The 15248-nt window shown below is 29.6% G+C and overlaps 2 protein-coding genes across 3 annotated transcripts; one reads left to right on the top strand and one right to left on the bottom strand.

Annotated features, from left to right (window-relative positions):
• Window positions 1-225: 225 nt before the first annotated feature.
• LOC124530080 (major royal jelly protein 1-like) lies at window positions 226-14220 on the top strand. Of its 2 annotated transcripts, none has more exons than XM_047104075.1 (7): window positions 226-378; window positions 9343-9591; window positions 10246-10415; window positions 11700-11864; window positions 12572-12743; window positions 13223-13404; window positions 13678-14220. In XM_047104075.1, exons 2-7 carry the CDS (start codon window positions 9375-9377, stop codon window positions 14110-14112), a joined length of 1341 nt encoding a protein of 446 aa, XP_046960031.1. In that variant the 5' UTR covers window positions 226-378; window positions 9343-9374; the 3' UTR covers window positions 14113-14220. The 2 variants fall into 2 exon arrangements, with proteins under 2 accessions (XP_046960031.1, XP_046960030.1); XM_047104074.1 differs by lacking the exon at window positions 226-378 and adding an exon at window positions 7695-7866.
• A 152-nt stretch (window positions 14221-14372) lies between these two features.
• Window positions 14373-15220, bottom strand: LOC124530083 (ATP synthase subunit O, mitochondrial-like). Its single transcript, XM_047104078.1, has 3 exons — window positions 15084-15220; window positions 14819-15010; window positions 14373-14713 (listed from the first exon to the last, which is right to left on the bottom strand). Exons 1-3 carry the CDS (start codon window positions 15151-15153, stop codon window positions 14373-14375), a joined length of 603 nt encoding a protein of 200 aa, XP_046960034.1. The 5' UTR covers window positions 15154-15220.
• Between the last annotated feature and the right edge of the window lie 28 nt (window positions 15221-15248).

Below are 15248 nucleotides of genomic sequence, written 5' to 3' on the forward strand. Positions count from 1 at the left end.
ATTATTAAATTGATTTCAATACTCAAATTTAAATACAAAGATGTATTTGATTATAGTAAATAAATATAAATTATTTTTGAAATGACATCAAATTAGATTGAAATTACAATTGTAGGCCTTCTTAGAAGAGTTTTTATAAGGTTGAGCTTTATCTCTTAATCATAATTAATAATTATAAATGGCATTGCGATATTTCTAATGTTCGTATATATATCGGATGATGATTAAAAATACAATTATTTAGACAAGTTTCCTAACAGTTGGCATTCGTTCCTCGTCAGAGACGCTCGCATATATAAAACGCTAATAGGAACATAGTTTTAGTGTTTTTTCAACTTTATTACCGACAACAGGAAGTCACATCTTTGTAATAACGAGGTATGTTAGTTGTCTTAAATTGTTAAAATATGCATTTCAAAATTAAACTTTATATATAGAAATAATTTAATTAATATTGTTGTGTTTATTTATACTTAACGCTGCTTGTTATCATTATTTTGTACTTTATTATATACATAGTGTTACGGTTATATTTTTAAATTTCTTTTTTTTATTAATCATTTCATCTTATAAAGAATTTTTTTACGATAAAAGCTATCAATGGTTAATAAAATTTGAATTTTTTTTTTATATTAAAAAAAATCTTTATTACCATAAAATTAACATTTACATTAATAGAAGAGGTCATAAATCCGTATTAGGACCTCTTTTACTATTTTAAATTAAATACTAAATTTCGTTTTAAAAGGTCAAAATACTTTATTATTTATAACCGGTTCATATTGTATTTGAAATATTTTAATATTAAAACACAGTCGTTTTAGAAAATTTGAGGATATAATGGATGATTTTTTGAAGACATTCATTATGTTCAATCAACCAAAAAAAAAATCGCTTAACACACGTGAGCTAAAGGTACTGAATTCCGATTAATAATTAATATATATATTAGCAACCCATCTACTGGGCTACTTCCCAATGGGATTGCCACCTACTTAACTCTCGGGACTCACTCAAATATGCACAAACAATTTCAACGAGTCCAATAATTTAGCAATTCAGTAACATCTACGCCAAATTTATATATAGATTTAGCCAACGAATTTGTTAACAATCTTGTTACAAGTTGGGACAATAAAGTTTTCGGGGTAATTTTTTTTCTTTTCATTCAATATTTTGATTTGTTCATACAGGTATTGAGACGTTACTTGGAATTACAAAAGATTACTTGTGCTAGTTGTCAGGTTAAACATTTTCCGCTTGACATACTTTTTCAATTTATGAACATGTGAATCGCTGTACAACATTAGGCATATACGATTGAATTATTAAATATCTGTTTATTGATATTAACAAGGTCAAAGAGCATCTGAGTCATCTGATATTACCGGGGGATTTTTAAGAGATCGTAATAAGAAGAGGCTTCGCCGGAATCGCAATCCCGAATCAAAGCCGAAATGAAAAAAACATTTCAATAGAGGCTTTCAGAGTTTTATTTCGATATATATTTTCAGTACCTAACCGAAGTTTATGGAACTTAGCTTATTAAGTATGACATCAATTTCGGTAATTTAAGCTATAATTGATTTAAAAATATATGTATAAATTAATTACTGTTCATATGGCAATAACTAGTAAAAAGGCCAGTGTCACTTTTAACGAATTACATGGTAAAACCTTTTTTTAAATAAAATATTTTTCTTATTATTATTTATAATTATTAGGAGCCAAATTGATTAAATACCGATTTTTACATAACTTGGAATGTCCTCTTGATATCTTCCCGCGTATAATTGTTAAACTAGTACTAGACACTTACAAGTTTAAATGTGTTACCCATTAGCCATTTTACTGCAAAACTGTACAGTTACTATTAAATTACATAAAATGAAAATGATCAAATTGCAACTTTGGAAACATAGGACCCATCGGTATCTTACGTGCGAGTATATCAGTTAAAACGCTGCCAATTATAAGTCCTTAGACATTTTGGAAATATTTTTCAAATGAGTTTACGTTACGTTACGTTTACGGTTCTTTAATATCTACCTGTTAGGTTTTTTAATACAAATTAACTTCTTGGCATTAATAAGTGTACAACTCTTTTTCTAATAAGCTTATTCGTTAAATCAGGAATATATGAAGTAATCACTTCTTTTATTTATATGTCGTTTCATGCACGAATCTTAATATATCTGTATTAGTTTGTTACCTATGACATGAGTTTTAATGTTTGCGTAAATATAACATATTAAAATTCTACAATAAAATTCGACACATAACGAGTTTCACGCATCATCTGTCGCAAAGAGTAATGTACGCGTATATCCGCTTCACGTAGCCACGTGTTACTGGGTTTTGGGCAAATAAATACTTCAGAGCGATCTGGACTTCCCGTCAAAGGGGGGCGTTATCCTATTGAAATAATTAGCACTAAAGTGTTGACATCAAGGTTGATTCATATCTTTGAAGAGAAAAGCCTATGAAATTTACGAATCATACAGTTTAGCACGAAGAAAATAAACATTAAGCATCAATATGTCATGTACTTGATCTACTTTCCATTAAGTACACGGTTTTTATTTTAGTTATTTTATTAATAGCATCTTTACTAAGATAGTAAATGCAAAAGTCGATTTGTTTATATTTTTTGTTATGCTTTCACGTCTTAACTACTAAATCATTATGAAATTATCGATCCAATGTGTATGATAAATTTCTATTGGCTGTCAAAGTTTAACAAATTATTATTAAAAACCTAAAATAAAATATAAAACTATTAACGTCGATATAATCTTTATTAACTATAATCAATAATCAAGTAAAATTGACCATTTAGGACTAGTAGTGAACGTAAAATCAATAGATTGTGTGAAATTAATAATGATTTAATACACTAATTACCCCTCACGTTCCCAAGATACCTAATACGCATATATTTATAAAGATTTTATGTTTGCAACTAGAATATAATTTTTAATTTAATTATGTTTAAATGCGAATTTAATTAAACTTACCACAATATAATTAAAACAAAAACAAAAACAATACCTTGTTTACAACTATTATGATTCAATAAAAAATGACGTTATACACAATTCATAACTATTCAGATTAATATATTGTAATATTACGTAACAATTTACTTAACTGACTCGTTTTATATCACAGACAATACTGTTTTTTTTAGCATGAATGAATTGAGCAAAAAACCATCGCGATCTCGCAAGCAATTGTTGACATAACTTTTTGCGTTTATAGATCAAAAATATGTCAAATGATAGTTTGGATAGTTCATTCCTAAACAATAGTGACTTAAAATGTCCAAGAGAGACAAATCACATTCCATTTTGATGTTTTCTGAAAATTAATTTAATTGACATTAATTGTAAGTCAATTTTGAAATTTAATAGATGAAGTATGGTAGCCTAGGACTCTATCTACATGCGTCATATTATATTTTATTATATTTACAATGCAGTATTTCTGATAACAATTATAAGAAGGAAGTGGATATGATAAAAAAAAAAACATAATTAAAAGCGGGTTGGAAGTGGTCATAATAAGCAATTGTACTCATTTTTTAATCCTTTTTATTTTGCAAATTATTTTTGATCTTAGTAGATATATGTAATATTTTAGATTATAGGTGTCTTATATATTTTTTGTTTGTTTACGAGGTATAGTAATCTCTAATAATTGTGACATAAAGGAATTCTACCGGTTGTTGATGTCTTACCCATTCAAGGTATACAAAAGACCTTGTGTGTCGCGACATCCAATGGTTCGTCTTCCAACAACTACAAAAATCAATATCGCTTGACCGTGCTCAGATTATTAACTTATGGAATGCTTGTTATATTTTGGGTAATGAATCGTTTTAATAAAAATTCATTAATAAATGTTGAAAGCATGATACGAGAATAACGTTTTTAATTATAGAGAAGTTGACAGCTTACGTCAAAGCGTCAATTAATTAAACATTTAGCTTTATTTGGTCATATATTAAAAATATAAATCAATTGAGTTTTTGTGGCATAATTGATTCTGCTCTCAGCCTTACACTGACCCTGTAAATAATTTGAGTAATCTCATGAAAATATTTTATGTCGTTTTATAATTATGACATATGTATGGGTACGCATGAGAATTCCAGCAACAATTACATTGCAATTGTTGTTTATGTATGGATTTACAACATTTTAAATTTATAAAATACATTGAATTAAAAATACTGCCAATTAAGGTTACTACATACTTCATTAAAAATGTATCGTTTAAATAAATGTTTATTTAAATCGGATTAAGGAATCTTGGCTGCATAAGTCTGCTGTTAAAACCCAGGTCGGATGAGACAAGCCGTGTTTGTATTAACGTGTTCAGCATTATAATGCAACGGACATATTGGAAATTTCAATGAAGATAAAGTGAAATCTATTTAACTAAAATATTATTACTGAAATTTACTTACATATTAAAACTTACGAAAAAACCACAATTTATACTTACGTATACACAACTCAATTAAATTCTATCTAATTAAAAACTTTATTTGAATATTTTAAGGTTAACATTATAATCCTTCTTCTGTGTACTAGAATGATATGTCTTACGAAAATACATGAAAATAGTCATTATTAATATTATTATCATAATACTCGTAAATTTGTAAACTGTTCATACTTTTCAACTGGGGATTTTATCAGTACCAGATTTTGTAAAAAATATTTATTGTAAAAGTATATTTCAAGAAAATTATGTTGATTTCAAAATATTATATGTAATGGGAAGCGGTAGAATTTGACCTGTCTAAACATTTTTATCGTGTACCTCTTATTCGTTTCGTTGTAAATATAAGCAGGGTTATTCCTAAAAAATTTAGAAAAATTTCGTTGAAACTCTTGTCAAAATTGCTTCAGTCATTGCGGAGATTATCCAGAACATACAGATTTATAGACAAACAGTCAAAAAGTAAAAAATCAGAGCAAATAAAAAATTATTACATTTATTATTTTGATGTTACAAACGGACACTTTAATTTTATTTATATGTATGGATGTACGGTTACTAGTTCTAATATTCTTTCCATCTTATCACAAGGAATAGATCTTTTGTCATCTTATTGATATGTTTCTAATATTAATGAATGACCTTCTAACAATCATGCCCATTAAACAATTGATCTACGAAATACTATATAGCTATGTTCTCTTGATGAAGACGCACTCGTTATAATTCAGCGTAATAATATCCTATTTTTATTACGATACAAAATCGAAAAATTCGTTGTTCATTCATGAGAATGGTAATTTAAAACATGTAAACAAAGATTGATTTAAATTATTTATAATGTTAAATTTTTGTTCTAGACTTGGCATTCGTAAAATACAAACAAATATTTCACGAATGCCAATTTGTAAAACTCTAAAGATTGCTTAAGATCGTATGAATACTATTTATATTTAAAGATTAGATTCTTAGGGTATTCTATAAGATATATTACGGGTTTAACCTGTTATTATCATAATACTCGTTAATTTGTAAACTGTTCATACTTGGGGTTGTTAGTCTTTTTCTTTCAAAATATATATTTATAACTATACATATATATACATTCCTCTAGCTGGTGGTCGTATTCGTCTTCGTCGTCTTTAATATATATTTAATATCTATAACAAAATACAAACTCGATATTATTAACGATAAAACATTTGGATTTTATTAAAATCAAATAATAATAAAAACTATAAATACCTTATTCGACCACATCCGCATATATAATTGTTAATTAATATCCCACTTGACCGTCTAAAAAGCAATATTAACAATGAGCGTTAATATTATACTATAAATTTAATTTTTTTTAATCTGTCCGTTTGAGATTTAACCCTTCAAAGTCCACAGTAAAATATTATATAAGTGCTATTTTTATTTAATCATATTTCGTATTTACTTGATTAAAATTATAATATTATATTAAAGATCTTTTGTTTCGATCTCAGTCACGTATTTTATTACGACAATCAGATTGTTATGACCACTTGTTGTTACATTATTATCCACGTTAAATTATTCACTCATAATTTTAAATATATTTATTTTAATATTCAAATTTCAAAAATATGTGTAACTTTTAAGTAGTATATATGAAGAAAGATAAGCTATTTATAGTTCCTTTATTAATAATGTAACCGGAGTACCAGCAATATATTTATAATAGTAAACATAAAATTCACGATCGCTGTGATCGTACGCAGGTGGTCAGGCAGTTAATAATACACGCGAGTCAAGTTCAATGTCACGATGAGTCGTTTTGTGGTCACAGTCCATGCCACTGAACACCAACTCCATCCGATTGCTCAGTACTTAATAGAAATATTATTGAAATGCAATCGAAGTAACAATAATAATAACAATTCCATCTTCAGTCACGATACCCCATTTATGTGATTATGATCTGTTTTCTTCCTTTTGTTTCACAAGAACAATTATCTTCTACTTTGACAAACATTTTCCTCGTGTTCCGACCTATATTACAACGTACGATCGTTGAAACTTTTCAGTCTGTCTTTTACATGTTACAGATAGTAACAGCGATCAGTAATTTACATACAAGCGATAGTATTTATCAGGAACAAAGTGCATTCGAGGACTATCAAAAAAATAATTGGGTATACTTGGTTAATACGCATATTTAAATATCGAATAAAAATGGCAAAAGAAGTACTTACATGTAAATAAAATACCAAAACATTTTGTTGCAGATAATGTAAATTTTGTTGATTACTTACTTTAGTTTTTCTTTTTTTTTTAAATTTATATTTATTTATTTTGTATGATTGATATAAACATGTGTGTATCTTGTACGAGTGTTTTCCCGACCTCAAAGTTTATCAAAGAGTAATGTTCTATTAAGATACAATAATGAATATTATTATGTATTAATATTAAATTAATGTATATGAATATTACGATATATCGCAGGTTTGTTGTTTTGTGGAATAAAAAGACTCCGTGACTCCGTAGCTTTTTATGTTGAAGATACTTTTGATAAATTGCATGAAACAAGTTTTGGTTGATTTTATCTATTTGTTTTATTCATGGTATTTCATTTTTTTATAGAAACAACAAACTAAGACCAAATAAAGTGTTTAAAATAAAGAACGCTATAAATTTTTGCATAATAAATTATTGAAATAGAAGTTACGGTTACCAAATCTCTCTGCTAGGTCCAATACCGGCGCTTAGTTTTATTCTAAATTCGGACTTACCTACACGTTTCTCTTAAATTGTTTTTATTCTTTTACATTTAACCGTGAAAAGCGTCGATCAATCTTTTCTGTATTACTGTGTCACATTATAGGAGTTATTAAATACAACTTGCAAATTATACGTTTACGAAGTAAATATAGTCTCAGGCGTGCATATTAATATAATAATTATATAGTGCTTATGGTTCGGTATATTATGTATAAATAACGGTGAAAAACGTTTTTCTGTAAACAGTTCTGTGAGAAATACTAACAATGATTTCATTTAGTGACTAATTTTAAGTTCAATGAACTTAGCAAAGTTCCTTTATAATATGTATCGTGGTCGGTAATTAATAAACGATATACCACATATGTAGTTAAATCCAAATTAAATCTTAACAACTGTTCGCGAATAATAAAATAATGTGTATATTTTCTTATATTAGAAGTTTCAATATAAAAAATAGTGATAAAAACAACACGTGGTAAATTAAATATATAAAATAATGAAGATACAAGTGTTATTAAAATAGTAGATGTAATTTGAATTTGTGAATCAAGATGACTACATCACGTCAAGAATGGGTATGCAGATCGCTTCTTAATCAATATGGTAAATCTATTTCAGATATGTAATTTATTTATATGTAAATTGAAAAAAAGACAAATTAATTAATATTTGAATTGAATGCGAATGTTTAAACAGATGATTTATAATATCTTGTAGTTATTTGTACAAATTGAATCAATGTACATAAAGATACAATTATTTTTTTTCAAATATTGGATTTTTTTGATATAATGTATATGTATGTATGTAGGTATATTTATTCAGCTTATCCTCGGATAACAATCTGCTATTGGTTTTGAAAAAATTGTGTATTAGTTAATATTATTATTATACTCCTACTATTAGTATAGGTACTCCTTGCGCAATGATCAAGGAAACAGTATGTATGTATGTAAACTAATACTAATGTACATTTGACTCTTGAAGTCTAGAAAAAGGGATTTATGCAGTTTCGTCTAGGTCACTCAATCACCATCACCATTGATAATTACAGTAAATGGTAGGTGGTAGCCGAGATGGCCACATACATCATAACTTATGATTGCGGTTTTAAAACCAGGCAATCAAAAAGGAATGAAAACATCGTGAGGAAACTAACCTAATGTATACATGTTGTAGGATACAGAAGGCTCAAGGGTCATAAAATCTTAAAAATATGGTTATTGGCGATAATACGATGTAAATAGTTTTTTAGTATAAGTTCAAACAACTCGTAGTGCCCGTAGCTATGAGCGAACGTGACTGGTATTTTTATACCTTGCCTTCTCAAATTATTTTTAAATGAAATAATCACAACACTCTGAAACAAATGAAATACATTTTTATTAAGTTTCTAAACACATTGTTCTTTTATTATAAGCTGAATAAATATGCGTTTGTTGTTTATTTAAAATAAATCATGTATTGAAATGTTAATTGTTAAAATGGATAGATATAAAAGGCTTCATAAAAGAAAATAATCATCTGTTTCAACAGCTTTTGTTTTATCAAATTAATAAATGGTGAAAATATATCTTTTTCCTAATTGAACGTTGTTTTTCATTGTAAATTTATGAACAGGAAATCTATATACATATGTACATTATTATAAGTTATTATACAATGTTCATATATGCAAAAATAATTGCGTTCTTCAAATATAGGTTATAATATATTTAGGTATTTCAATAGAAAACATTTCCTGATAAGAATTATAGTACTCATTTTATATGTAGAAATGAATGTAGGTTATTTTCTAATTATTATATGTATGTATAATAATTTATATATATTTGTTTTATTGTTACACACGCCGTCACTGCTCAACAATGTACCTATTTATTTATGAAGAAAGTTCTTATGCTACCCACATTGTTATATTTTGCCACTCAATTGTAAAGCAGCGGCTCGTCATTTATACAATTTGTATATTGCCAGTTGTATGTTTTTAAATACATATAGGTACACGTACAAGATAAAGTCCTCGGGGTTTTGCTAGAGTAATATAAAATGTATGTATCTTCTTGTCTTTTGTTTCAGATCCATATATTTTGGACATTTACAAGTCCGAAATGGGATACGGGATAGACAGGTTTTTTTTATTATCATACTGTCTGGCTTGTTGCTGGTCCGGGTTGGGAGCCAAGAGTAATCTCAGGATCGTCAAACAATGGTCGGAGATGAAGTTTGCATTTCCCAGCGAGGAGGCTCGACAGGCCGCATTGGCAAATCGCTACTATGTACCTGGAAACTCTGTTCCTATTGACGTCGATGTTCATCATAGAAAAGGTTATTATTTTCATACAAACTTTAATTTATTAACCGATTTCAATAAGGAGGTTATACATTTTTTTTATTATAGAATGGTATATATGTCACAAGTTACGTAGAAAATGAAAATTGTTTCGAGTTTTTGGAATTGACTCCACTTAATGAGCATACTTAAATGAATTTCAAAGAATGTGTGTTGTGTGTCTTTCGTGTATCATAAATTGGCATGGAAGAAGTCAGAGATAGACTTGCATATTTTATAGCTTACTTTTTTCTTATAAGTATTGTATGCATTAAATAAAATACTGAATTAGCGCTGAAAAAAAATTAAATGGTCTATTTTATGAGGATTACCTTATTCGAATAATTTTACTTAATGTGTAGTTAAATGTTCGGTTTCCATAGGTAGTACAGACGATCAACGGTTGTGTTTTTACAGCAACCATTGTGTTTGCAAAGTATTTACTATATATTTGCTCTTGTAATGGTCATCATTATATGACTAAATAAGTAATGACGTAGATCTTTTCGATATAATTTGAATGAATTGTCTGCACTTTGATCCTATGTCATATATTGTGAAGTTTTCAATCTTATTTATCATTATAAATTCTTAATTTCTATCCAAACAAAAGTAAATTGCTAAACGATGACGTTTTCTTCTCATTCAAGGACCGGCCAAGTCACGGATATTTGTGACGCTACCGAGGTTCGATGAAGGTCGCCCGGTGACGCTGGGGACTGTTGATGAGGAGGGACTGGTCAGCGGCTACCCAGACTATTCTTGGCACGATAACCAAGGAAACAACTGCGATGGAATAACGTCCGTGTTCAGAGTTGCTGTGAGTTTAACCGTCCATTATATTTGCGCTTTTTTCATTGAGGATAGAAGCTAATAAACCAGTTGTTACAACAGAACTGTTAAGACTATTGTTTTTATAATCATGACGTCATTATTATATTGCAGTCATTTGCACAACTCGACCTTTTCTATAGTTTTAATACATTTCCTGTCGTAATACATATTAAGAGTTTATTTTGTATCATCCGGTGTGCTTCATTCTACCTAGGTACTATCGTCATACTCCGTTGATGATGTTCTACTAACGATATCATTACGATACGAATACCGCAAATTGTCTATAGAATCATTTTAATGGTAAACTAACTGTTTATGACTGATAACAAAATCATTAGAATTTGAGGAGTTAATTTGTATTGAATATTTCATATCATATTATGACAGTGCAAATGGTACGCCCCAAACTGCAAATAAATGTGCGTTTACACGCGACATTACAAAACGAATGTCTTCTCCCTAACGACCATGCTGTGAATGTTATTATTGAGTGATTTTAGCTAGAGTCTCCATACAATGTACTCAAGACGCACAGACATATTTTTATGATCTGCAAATATCTATTTCCTCAATAGTCTCATTGTACTCTTATTCTGAGAAGACTAGAAAGAGATATACTAATATAAGCAATAGCCCGACTATTAGAACATTACCATATTATATAAATAAATAAATAAATACATATTGGACAACATCACTTACAATACTCTGATCCCAATGTAAGGAGCTAAAGCACTTGTGTTATTGAAAATCAGAAGTAACGGCAGTACCATAAACACCCAGACTCAAGACAACATAGAAAACGAATGCACTTTATCTACATCGACTCGGCCAGGAATCGAACTTGGGAGTAAACCTCAGAGAGGCATTACCAAGAAAACCGGTGTACATACTACTCGACCGCGGAGGTCGTCGATATTTATTACATTTACATGTATACTATTAATTGTATAGTCATACAAACGATGATTTGTCACGAGGACATTGAACTTACCTTAACATTTTTGTATGAATGCCTCAAATGTTTTAGATGAAACAAAAACTTGCGTCATGTTTACTTTACCCACATTAAGACATCACTGACAACTATGTTTTCTAAGAAATCTAAATATGGAAATTATTTTGAGTCATTATATTTTACTCGTGTAAATTTAATTAAATAGGACATATTATCCGTGTCCCGTCGTTGTGTCCATTTTACAAAAATGTATTTAATTTGTAAAAGTATTAAAAAAAGTACCTAAATAGATCTATACCTTAATTACAGATTGACAAATGCAATCGTCTATGGGTGATGGATACGGGAAAAATTGGAGAAAAAGCTGTTTGTTCGCCACAACTACTAGCCTTCGATCTGAACACAGACCAGTTAATTTACAGACATAGACCAGACCCTTCGAGCTACATCGCAACGTCCTTATTCATCACTCCAGTACGTATTATTGAACTGTCTTAGAAAGATGGATGATTAAAAAAAAATTACTCAATAGATTTATTCGCCGAACAATTTATAATATTACTGTAATTAAACATAACAAATAGACAATAATAGACCAATTAATTGTGAGACATAAAGCTAAAAGAAAATAGATTACTTTTTCTAATTATATTATTAATAGATTAAGGAAAATTTTATCTCCAGCTCATTTATGTCATAATGTACATTTATGTTTTGTTTTGTATCATTGGATAGGTCTTGACCTGAATTAGTTACTTTTCAAGGTTTCACATGGATGTCAGCGATAGTTATTTACTGTCATTAACAAACAACAACAACAGCCTGTAAATTCCCACTGCTGGGCTAAAGGGCTCCTCTCCCTTAGAGGAGAAGGTTTGGAACATATTCCACCACGCTGTTCCAATGCGGGTTGGTGGAATACACATGTGGCAGAATTTTCATGAAATTTGTCACATGCAGGTTTCCTCACGATGTTTACCTTCACCGCCGAGTACGAGATGAATTATAAAGACAAATTAAGTACATGAATCAGCGGTGCTTGCCTGGGTTTGAACCCGCAACCATCGAACCCGTAAACAAATGAATTGATAATTAAAATAACTCAAAAGTACATAAGAATATCATGGCAGTTTCAGGAATTCCTTTATATTTCTGTATAATAAGTATCTGTCATCGGACAGGTTGTGGACGTTCGAGGCAATGGTCCCAATGACTGTTCAGACACCTACGTGTACGTGGCTGACGTGTCTGGTTTTGGATTGTTAGTGGTCGATGTTCTCAACGACCGCTCCTGGAGAGTCACCCATCGATTAATGTACCCTTACCCTTCACATGGAACTTTTACTATTGATGGTAAATATATTTATATTTAAAAAATATTAAATTATCAGCGGCAATGCATGTACCTAATTCAAATAATTTATTATCGTATATTAGTAATATAACATCGCCCTTCTACTGTAATAAGAGAAATTACTAAGCATCTTTACTCTATAAATCATAATCTTTGCTATATGATAATCTTTGCTCACAGAATATACTTTATTAAATATTAGGTTGGAGGGAAAGTGCTGTCGTATTTTAAATAAGCAGGTAATTATTTTTGTAAATGAAAATAAAAAATATGGCTGGTGAGTCATTAGGATTTTTAAGTGAAAGATGGCAACAAGTTGTAACAAATAACAGGGCATATATAATTAATTAATATTAAATACATATTTTTATAAATGAATCCAAATAGTTTCTTGAAAATACAACAGAAGTTTCCCTACAACCTATTATCTACAAGTAAATTATAGAGGTATTAATTGATGTTTGTTTATTTTCTAAAGGAGAGAGTTTCGACCTTATGGATGGAATATTTGGTTTGGCACTGTCTCCATACAAGCCGGGTCTAGACCGTTACCTGTATTTCCATGCACTGGCTTCCACCTCTGAGAACGTAGTACGCACTAGTGTACTCAGAAACGACTCCTATATTTCAGACTCTAACGCGAATCCCTATTCCATAAACGTAAGTATATTTATTAAATTATTCATCTTATTAACAATAAAGTATTTTATAACAATATATTTGAATTTAGTTCTGTATATTTTTATTGAAAATTTATTGACTCTGGCAAATAAACCCCTTGTTGGTAAAGCTGTCACCATAATCCCTAGATATTTGTGTTGTATGAAATATTAACATTACCTACATGCCACCAACCTGAAATATATTTGTCATTTGAAAATAAAAGTGTATTAAATTCCACCTAAAATAATTACTGAAATATGGACATTTCAGGTATTTCCCGAAGAGCGTCCAAACCAATCAGCAGCAGAAGCTATGGACAGCAACGGCATTTTATACTTTGGTCTTATGGAACCTCCCGGTGTTTGGTGCTGGAATTCAGGAACAGAATTCTCTACAAATAACTTCCACCAAATTGCAATCAATCAGGAAACTTTGCAGTTTTCTAGTGGACTTAAAATTGTCAAAAATCTTAAAGGCGAAGAAGAACTATGGTTATTAACATCGAGTTTCCAAAGAGTGATGACAGGATCTCTTAGTTCAGACAGAATCAATTTTAGAATACATGCTGAAAAGATTCCACTGTTGTTAGAAAACTCAGCTTGCAGATCACCTACAAAAGGCGATTATATCGGTAAACATGCCGATCGCATATCGCCTCAAATCAAAAAATATAAGTACAAATATGGTGCTGTATCGTTCCTATAAACATCATAAAATGCCAGATTAATTATATTTATTTATGTGGTATAACTCCATACATAATTGCCATTAATTGTTTGTTGTAATTATAAGGACATAAATTATTTCAATGTATTGATGAATTTTTATTTATAGTGCATAAGTTAGATCGTCAATGTTATAACAGTACATACTACTTCATAAGCATTTGAGATTGATACAGACAATGATAACGAAACATTTGCAACCAAAGACAAGATTAACTAAATTATAATGATAGCAAATCATTAAACTGATTGCTTTATAATATCGGTATACATTTGCATCTTCCTAGCAATACTCAAATCAATGTGTTTATCTTCAACTCCAACAATTACGCCTCCCATAATTTCTGGATCCACCTTTTCCGTTAGTTGAATATTTTTTCCTTTTACAAATTTTTTTAGAGCATCAATTAGCGCTTTGCGTGAACTTTCATCAAGAGGCTTAGCAGTAATTACTTCACATAAAGCCTCGTTTCTATGAGCAACCATAACTGCTAAGAACATTCTGATCATACGTCTCAATGCTTTTAATCGACCGTTTTCAGCAATAACGACCAAGAAATTCACAGCTGCGGAGGGCATTCCTGTAGATGTTTGTTGTATATTAATTATAGTATAACATAATTTATATGTATTCATAATAAATATTACTTCCTGATACATAAATAATCATAAGTACTTATAGTAACCTGTTGTTTCTCCCACTCCTTTCAGCAATTTTGCTTTTTCTGTAGCTGAAATCATACTTGTTTCAAGGAATTCGATTACTTTAGGTTTAACCAGTTCTTTTTGTAAGCTACGAATATGTTTTTCTACTTCATCAATTTGTTTCAATTTGATCGCAGCGCTGTAAAGCGCAGATACATACCGGCCTTCTATACCTTCACGAAAACATAATAATTTGTTACGCCGTTAAGAGATAACAAAAATAAAAGTAATACTATTTCTACCTACCAAAAACTGGTATAGGCGTCTTTGTGGACTTTGCTTGTGAACACATAGACCTAATTGCGATCTTCAACATTATTTTGACAAATACCTTTTTAATGGTTTTATTCTACCTACTTACTATACGTGTATATATTTTTGACAATTACAAATTTCAAACAAGATGTGTGA

This window comes from Vanessa cardui, chromosome 5 (assembly GCF_905220365.1).
Source record: "Vanessa cardui chromosome 5, ilVanCard2.1, whole genome shotgun sequence".
Classification (NCBI taxonomy): Eukaryota; Metazoa; Arthropoda; class Insecta; order Lepidoptera; family Nymphalidae; genus Vanessa; species Vanessa cardui.

What these genes read in the sequence shown, in the direction of transcription:
- LOC124530080 (XM_047104074.1), top strand. Translation starts at nt 7,815, where the DNA reads ATGACTACATCACGTCAAGAATGGGTATGCAGATCGCTTCTTAATCAA. An exon ending in CGTCCTTATTCATCACTCCA is followed by an intron (nt 11,865 to 12,571) that starts GTACGTATTATT and finishes GTCATCGGACAG; the next exon opens with GTTGTGGACGTTCGAGGCAA. An exon ending in TGGAACTTTTACTATTGATG is followed by an intron (nt 12,744 to 13,222) that starts GTAAATATATTT and finishes TATTTTCTAAAG; the next exon opens with GAGAGAGTTTCGACCTTATG.
- LOC124530083 (XM_047104078.1), bottom strand. Translation starts at nt 15,153, where the DNA reads ATGTTGAAGATCGCAATTAGGTCTATGTGTTCACAAGCAAAGTCCACA. An exon ending in GACGCCTATACCAGTTTTTG is followed by an intron (nt 15,011 to 15,083) that starts GTAGGTAGAAAT and finishes GTTTTCGTGAAG; the next exon opens with GTATAGAAGGCCGGTATGTA. An exon ending in AGGAGTGGGAGAAACAACAG is followed by an intron (nt 14,714 to 14,818) that starts GTTACTATAAGT and finishes AAACATCTACAG; the next exon opens with GAATGCCCTCCGCAGCTGTG.